The sequence below is a fragment of the Sinocyclocheilus grahami genome, unplaced genomic scaffold, assembly GCF_001515645.1.
Source record: "Sinocyclocheilus grahami isolate Dianchi unplaced genomic scaffold, SAMN03320097.WGS_v1.1 scaffold359.1, whole genome shotgun sequence".
NCBI classification, from domain to species: domain Eukaryota; kingdom Metazoa; phylum Chordata; class Actinopteri; order Cypriniformes; family Cyprinidae; genus Sinocyclocheilus; species Sinocyclocheilus grahami.
In genome coordinates this window covers 30,655-39,344 of record NW_015505538.1, presented here as the reverse complement: position 1 = coordinate 39,344, position 8,690 = coordinate 30,655, and the positions used below count along the sequence as shown (strand labels likewise).

Genomic DNA, 8,690 nt, shown 5'->3' with positions numbered 1-8,690 from the left:
ATCATCATAGTTTTCTGGTAAGTCATCTACAACAAAATAATGAAAAATGAAATGCATCCATCAAATGAACAAGATTTTGGATATTGAAACTATGCATATATATAATTAAAAATAATAAATATATATATATATATATATATATATACACACTGTATATATACACACACAAACAACATATTTAACAAGTAAGAATTGTTAAGTCTTTTCAAATAATTTTGACAATTTAATGAATAATATTATATGAAAAAAAATGTTTCACGAAATATTCATGTAATTGTCAAAATTCATGTAATTGTTTTTTCTTTCTTGTAAAATATGTTTGTGTGTGTGTATATATATAATTTTTCATGAATTTTTTTTTACAAAATCTTAATGTTTGAAAAATGATAAATTCTTCTATCTTTCTTTGATTTTGCAGTGAATTGTTTTTGAATTTTTTGCAGTGATTTAGAGATTTCATGAGGTTCCCTCATTTACATTATTAAGGATGTTTCCCATGATACTGACCTGTCTGCAATCATCACCCACTTTAAAGATGGCCGCCTGCCAGCAGACCTTTTGAGCCGTCTCTGAATTCTCCTCACCTTCATCCTGAGAGTCTGACGGGCAGCGCAGACCTGCAGACACACAGACAATGGGCCGCGTCTGATCACACAGAAACTGCATGCATACTGCAAGTTCATGACAGATGAAAGGTCATGTGCGACTCACCCTCTTTTTCAAGCTCGCTAACTCCACACCTCTTCACTTTGAATTTTGCCAAATAAGGAGCTTTAGCAGCGCTGTAAAAACAAGCTAATGTTAATGAGCTCATAAATCCCATGTGAAATGTGAAGAGATAGCATGTGAACAGGTTTCTGGTGAGCGGTGTTGTTTTGCGATACCTCTGCATAGGTGTTCCTGACTTGTAGTCGATATCGAGAACGATAGCTTCTGGATTGCTTGGCAAATAGCATCCTGATTACAGCGTAAGAAAAGCCATACACAGAAAACATAAAAAATTACACAAATACACAAGTAATATTTTTAAAGTGCAATTACTCAACCATTCAGATTTATCTTATAATGTGTTTGAATGTTTTTGTCTCGTCGCTCCGGCCGGGACATGGCATCACAGTATGTGAGGGGTGAGGGGCATAACATTTCCATCACACGCTTGAGGTATTCGGCCAATCACAACGCACTGGATAGCTGGCCAATCACAGCACACCTCGCTTTTCAGACCGATGAGCTTTGTAAAAATCGACACGTTTCAGAAAGGCGGGGCATAGAGGAGAAACAATAATGTACAGTATGTGGAAAATAATGTGTTTTTTGAACTTTAAACTGCATAAACACATTTCATTACACCAAATACACAAAATAATGTTCTTTTTAGCAACATCATATGACCCCTTTAAATTGACTGATTGCTGACCTGGCTGAACTTTGATTTCTGACAGCGCCTTCAGACACGCTCTCTTCCTCTCATCTCCTTTAGGAACAGGCCTGGAAACAAGAACAGCATGCTTTTTTATATTCTCTTTACTTATAGTGCATTCAAGGTATATTTTGCATAGAGAAAATGAAGAATATCTCCCAACAATTTACTGTACAATTACTTCAATAAGAAATAAAACAAATACTATAATACATTGACTTTTTCATTTAAAGGGATAGTTCTCCCAAAAATTAAAATTACCCCATGATTTACTCACCCTTAAGCCATCCTAGGTGTATATGACTTTCTTCTATATGACTTTCAAATTATGACTCCAACTAGACAGGTTTCATGTGATTCATCCTTTTACATTAAATATTTTTGCCACATAAATGCAAAACATCTTACAAGCTTAATTTTCCTGCAAACATGTACTTTCTGATTTATTTTTCTTAATTTTGTGGCGAAATATGACCAGGACACAACAGGTTTCGGGAGATTTACTCTTTTAACATTAAAGGCAGGGTATGTGTTTTTTCAAAAACACTTTAGAAAACTGATTCAGGCCGTATAGCAAAACAAACTTGTAGCCAATCAGCAATAAGGGGCGTGTCTACTCATGATGTGGAGGAGAGAGCGTTCAGTGCATGGGATGGACATTAGCCGAGCGACAGAAAGATAGAGATGGCGGATAAAAAACAAAAGAGGAAAAGGTCTGCGGAATGATAAGGCAAGAAGTAGGACCCGTGTAAATATCGGATCAGCTTTCCAGCGCTGGAGAGAACTCAAGGAGCGGAGGCCTGCGATCGGACGCCGAGGTTGCTTTGTTTCTTCTCAATAGGTGAGTAACAGTGTCTACAACAGCTAAAGTCTGCCTACACTGGACGCAATCAAACGACCGTTGAAAACCATTTGATATGTGTGTCAGCATGTCATAAACAGAACCCGGCAGCAGTTTTCTGTCGGGTTTGTTGGGCGTGCCGCTCACGTCCGTAGACACGTTGTAACATTGGTTTTGCTTTGTTTCACAGAACTAATCGTTGCCTGGGTTGCGTACTTATGTGCGGGGCGGAGCTATCAAAATAGGGGCAAGACCCTTTTGGGGTAGGGGCGTGTTTGTTTTGGTGATTTCAGATATTAACATTGGCTACCAGAAATCGCTTACGCTGCCTTTAAATAATTTTGCACACAATGCAAAACAGCTTAATGTTCTCGTAATTTCGAATGAATTTTTTCTTAATTTTGTGGCAAAATATGACTCAGACCTGACAGGTTTCACGAAATTCACCCTTTTACATTAAATAATTTTTACATAAAATTTGGCAAATCTTCCCAAATTAGCCATTTTTATAACAAGAACAGCAGTAGACGCACTAATATACAACAGCTCTCGGTTAATGGTCACAAGATATGCAGGTAAATAAATAAAAATATTTTTATATTAATATATATTTTATATATTATATATTTTATAGTGTTTAATTTTGATTGTTTTTACTGTGACTTCTCAATTTAATGCATCATTACTGGGAAAAAAACATTAATTTCTAATATTAATAATAAAAACATTTTAAAAGTGTGATTTCTAGACCTGGAAAAGTCATGCATTAATCTTAAAAATATTTTAAAATAATTAAAAAGTTAATGACACTTTTTAAATTGTATTTTTTTCTAGTTATGTCAAGCTTTAGTTATAAAAACATTTTTGGGGTAGAAATTTATATTTATGAGCAAAAAATTGTAAAAAAAAAAAAAAAATCATGACATGCAGGTAAATAATTTTGATAGGTTTTTTTTAGAATTTAAAGTGAGTTTAATTTGACATTTTTATGATTTAATTAATTAGTAGCTTTTCATCAACTCTAACTAATTTTAAGGCATCATCCTATACATCCTTCAGGTATAGCACAGTCCTAGTATAAACTGCCATGAAATCAGTGAAAGAATGCTGGTGTTTCTAATCGTTCCCTTTCAGTCAGGATGCAGTCTAGGAAGATAACTGCAGTCAATAGTGAGGCAGTTCACTAGTGTTTGAAAGAGAGCTCATATGTGGTGGAAATCGCTCTGGACATACTTGATAATGGCGGAGACGTTGGTGATCTTGTTGAAGAAGTCAAACTCGCGCTGGTAGAAGTCTTTAGCGGGGCCTGAGAGAGAGTGCGTGATCTCCTCCACCATCTGCTCCAGAAGCTCACCGATGTCCGCTGAACCACAACACAAAGCCAGCACTCAACACATGAACTATCAGCTACTGTTACCCTGTACATCAGGCAACAACATCTAATTTCATTCTAAACCATGAATGTTTTACATTATATTTTCTATTCCAGGTTATATATACATCACAGTATGAACATTTTCCATTGGAACATGAAAAATGACTGACAGGCAGAGAGCCACCTCCCACTTTTGATTTCTAAAGAGCATCAGCACAGGTGTCCATGTTCATGTTTCCATTGCACACAATAATCTTTAAACATTATGTTTGATTATGTACACTACCATTCAAACATTTGGGGTCAGTACATTTTTTTTTTAATGTTTTTGAAATATATAAATAACACAAAGTATTTATTTGTATAAAATGATATATATATTTTTTATATTTTTCCATCTTTTAGGCGAAAATGTAAAAAATCGTAATATTTCTTAAAATGGGCAACTACAATTTTTGTGGAAACCATGATACATTTTTTGTAGATTTCTTGAATAGAAAGTTCAAAAGAACAGAATTTATTTGAAATGGAAATCTTTCGTAACATTATAAATGTCTTTACTGTCACTTTTGATCAATTTAATGCATCCCTGATGTATAAAAGTCATAATTTCTAATAATACGTAAAAAACATCGTACCGACTCCAAACCTTTGAACAGTAGTGCATGTTAACTGGGAGTAATTTGACTAATCGAACCACTAATTGAACTAAATCGAGTAACTGGACACGTTCTGACTGAACTCGGCAGCAGGTTACGTACGATCTTTCTGTTGGCCCTCCTCGTCCAGATAGATGTTGGTCTTCATGTTCCATATGAACTGATGAGCGAGGAGCTGGGACTTCTGTGCGGCCCACAGGATGTACTCGCGCACATAACCCATCTGTCAAAAACACCAGCATAGATGTTAACAGCAGCCCAGGGCTGTGAGAGTCAGATCAAACCACTGTAGAGTTAAGAAAAGGGAGTTCAGGAAAGGTCACAGTTCACTCTTCCTCACCTTGTCAAACCGCAGCGCTTGAACGATTTGAGGAATGTAAAACAAAATGGCGTCCTGTAAGAGAAACGCAAGTGAGAAATCACAGAAACATAATGGACAAACCTTAATCTGTTCCTCACACAAGGAATAAAGCAAGGTGAGGGACACTTTATGACACATTTAAGGGGTTTACATCATAAACACCCTTCAAAATATCTCCTTTTATGTTCCACAGAAAAAAAAATCATACGGGTTTGAAACGACATGAGCGTCTCATTTTTTCCACGATCAAAAGTGTCAAGGTCTAATTACGTCAATGGAAACTGTAGCTAAATGCATAAATGCTATCAAATATCTGATATTGATTGACAGCAAGTTAATTGCTCAGCTGAAGTATGAAACAGGACATTTTAAAAGCATGATTTCTAGAACTGGAAAAGTCATGGGGATTAATATTAAAAAGTAAATGAAAAAGTTTACAATTAATATTATTTTTTTCTAGTAAGATCAAGCTCTAATATATTTAATTGCGTAGAAATTGCTATTTGAAAAATGTGATTTCTAGACCTGGAAAAGGAATTAATATAAAAAATATGGGAATTAATTAGAATCGTGTGATTTTTAGACATGGAGAAGCCATGGGAATTAACATTAAAAAGACAAGGACATTTCAAAGACTTACTTTTTTTTCTAGTTATGTCAATCTCTAAAATATTTTATTGGGTAAAACTTGCAATTTTAAAATTGTGATTTCTAGACCTGAAAACATAAAAAATTCAAGGAAATTTTTATAATGAATCACTTTTTTCTACTTATGTCAAGCTCTAAAATATTTATAGATAAATAAGAAACTGTAATCACAAATGACTAGAAAAGTCAAGTAGATTCACTGGTAATAAAAAGTGTAAACCCTAATGAAAATTTAGTTATTGAAACTTATTATGGAAATTATTTTTATTAACTATTATCATTCTAAATGTAATTTTAAATATTTATATAAAGTTTATGTAAATAAAAACGTTTGAAAACGAACAGCTTTGTCAGTGCAGCAGTCAATTAATGTCTGGGGGCTCTTGGAAGTGAGAAAGAGCTGGTCTGGAGGCAAAGACAGAGACTGCTGGTACGTACAGGAGGGAAGGAGCGCAGGACTTTGACTCCATACTGAGCGGTGAGCGGATGAGGAGGGTACATGCTGGAGAAGTACGAGAGGCCGGTGGGAGGATCTGCAGGAGCCCAGCACAGGATGTGGCTCAGCTCTGGAGAATCAGCATCAATGGTGTGCCACGTCACCAGGAACTATGGGAAAAAACACAAGCAACACTGAGAGTGATTTTTAACATGTAGTGGTACATAATGTACTGTTGTGGCAGAACGGTGGCTCTAACCTTGACTGCCTCCGGCACGTCGCTGACAGCGCCAGGATCCAGTCGAACCAGACGGGTCACTTCAGCCACGATGGCGTCTGCATTTTTGAACCTACAAAACAAGAAAAGAGGTCATCAAAACATGAGCTTTCTAACAAAACCTCAAAACTGGACTGAAACCTCATTTTGCTGATCAACTGGTGCACCACTCAAATAAGCAAACATGCTTTAGTAAACACACAAACAATATAGGATTATCTGATTACATTTTTAATAGCATAATATTGCATTGATTATTATTCCAGATTTGATTTGGCTTATTGATACAATTGGAGTCTTTATCTCATTAAGAGTGGAAAAGATTTTAAAAAGTAGTTTTAAAGAATTTCATTGTGAAAAAATGTCAGTGCACTTTTGAATAGATAAAAAATATATATTTTTTTCCACATTGGTTAAAATAGGTTTCACTTATTCAACTCAAATTGTCTGACATTTTTCACTGAATTTGACGCATTGCATTCTGGGATTGCATAGGAGTTCTAAAAAGAATTAGCTAAAGTTGCCTTAAAATTGGTCAAAATGAGCCTTAGAAGGTAGCAAAGTTGCATATTTTTTGGAATTTATTTGTAATTCTTATTATTCTTTCATTGATGATACTCATTTAATTTTCAGTAACATAATATTGAAATGATTCCAGATTTTATTTAGCTATTGATGTCTTTAACTCGATAGAGTGGAACAGATTTTAAACAGTCTTTTAAAAACTATTTCTTTCTAATAAAATAAAATAATTAGTGCTGGGCAACCATTAATTGTGATTAATTGCATCCAAAATAAAAGTTTTTTGTTTACATAGTATATGTGTGTGTTCTGTGTATATTTATTATGCATATATAATTACACACACATGCATGTATACATTTAAGAAAAATATATTATGTTTATATATTAAATATATTTATATATAATATAAATTATATGAATATAAATATATACATGTAAATATTTTCAAAATATATTGTATGTGTGTGTATTTATATATACATAATAAATATACACAGTACACAGACATATATTATGTAAACAACAAATTTTATTTTGGATGCGATTAATCATTGCCCAGCACTAAAAATAATGTTTGGAAGTTTCTTTGTATGAAAATATAAGTGCAATTTTTAATAATATAATTTAATATAATATATTTCATATCTTTTTTCATATTAGAGAAAGTGTTTTGTTTTCTGAAGTTTTGGGAAAATGTGCATAACTGTCATAAAATAAAGTCACTGCTAAAAAGGTGCTAAAATAGGAAAATATTTTAAACCATTTTTTAACAATATCTTGATGTGTAAAAATGTGAATAATATAATATAATATAATATATCATATTTTTCCACATTAGAGTAAGAGTTTTGTTTGGGGAAAATGTGCATTATTCTCATAAAAAAAATGTCACTGGAAAAAAAGTCCTAAAGTCCTAGATTTTTTCCCTTAACTCGACACAGTAGATTCTGGAACTGCATTCTGCACAAAAGATACATGCCTGAAAATTGCTATAAGGTAGACAGCTAACTACAGTTTGGAACAGAGCTTCAGTCTCGTTATTGGCGTACCTAGCTGGAAGCTGCATGGCCAGATACGGAGCGATACTCCAGGCCAAGTTGACGTTGTCCTTCCACTGTTTCTCACTCAGGTTGATGTATTTGGATCTCCAGTTAGAGATGCTGGTCTCTACCGACTGCTCTGTGGCGATGGCCAGCTCCTGCGTTGATAGCGGGTTGTACCAAGTGGTCAGTCGCTCGATCTCACTGGCCTGCAAAGAAAGCACAGAGACGTTCAAGACACAGGAGTGTATTCGTTTAACAGGAACCAGGCTGGGGGAAAAGCCTCCCTACCAGTAAGGCCAACAGTAACGTCCTGCGCTTCATGTAGTACTTGTGCAACTGGGTGCCTCGGTTGCTCTTTTTGGACATGCCTATGTGAGAGAAAACAGAAGACATTAAAACATTAAACTTGATGGACTGTGGCCGGACACCTGTGAGACACTAGAGGTGCTTAGGTGTAACACTTTAACTACTCTAGCTGGTTACCAAGCAGAGCTGGTTCTACACTGTCAACAGTGTTATTTTAGTATCACTGAGGTCCTATTATAGTATTTCATTATCTTGAAATAGTTTTTACTTTTATGTTTTTCCATTTTCATTTAAAATTTAATTAATTTTAATAAAAATGACTGTTTTTGTCATTTGTATTATTTTAATTTTTTTCTTAAATGTCAATACATTTTTATACATTTCTATTTCAATTTCAATAATATTAAAAAAACATTTTTAGCAGAAATTGCTATTTGTGTAATTTATTTAAGAATTTTTTAAAGGTCCTGTAATCACAAATGTAATAAAAAGTTAAAACCCTATAACATACACAACTTAAAACCCTTATTTATATATTATAATATATTTACATATTTATAATAATATACAGTATCTCACAGAAGTGAGTACACCCCTCACATTTTTGTAAATATTTTATTATATCTTTTCATGTGACAACACTGAAGAAATGACACTTTGCTACAATGTAAAGTAGTGAGTGTACAGCTTGTATAACAGTGTAAATTTGCTGTCCCCTCAAAATAACTCAACACACAGCCATTAATGTCTAAACCGCTGGCCACAAAAGTGAGTACACCCCTAAGTGAAAATGTCCAAA

General features: G+C 34.1%; 1 protein-coding gene across 1 annotated transcript in view; it reads right to left on the bottom strand.

The window, feature by feature from the left end:
• Nucleotides 1-8,690, bottom strand: part of LOC107548966 (phosphatidylinositol 4-kinase alpha) — a 41,833-nt gene that overhangs the window by 3,549 nt on the left and 29,594 nt on the right. Inside the window, exons 35-45 of the mRNA XM_016229846.1 lie at nucleotides 7,874-7,953; nucleotides 7,592-7,791; nucleotides 6,000-6,090; nucleotides 5,743-5,910; nucleotides 4,636-4,689; nucleotides 4,398-4,518; nucleotides 3,495-3,624; nucleotides 1,418-1,488; nucleotides 885-957; nucleotides 712-782; nucleotides 508-617 (exon numbers count right to left, since the gene is read on the bottom strand). Coding sequence (XP_016085332.1) covers nucleotides 508-617; nucleotides 712-782; nucleotides 885-957; nucleotides 1,418-1,488; nucleotides 3,495-3,624; nucleotides 4,398-4,518; nucleotides 4,636-4,689; nucleotides 5,743-5,910; nucleotides 6,000-6,090; nucleotides 7,592-7,791; nucleotides 7,874-7,953 — 1,169 coding nt within the window. The remainder of the gene's footprint in view (nucleotides 1-507; nucleotides 618-711; nucleotides 783-884; nucleotides 958-1,417; nucleotides 1,489-3,494; nucleotides 3,625-4,397; nucleotides 4,519-4,635; nucleotides 4,690-5,742; nucleotides 5,911-5,999; nucleotides 6,091-7,591; nucleotides 7,792-7,873; nucleotides 7,954-8,690) is intronic.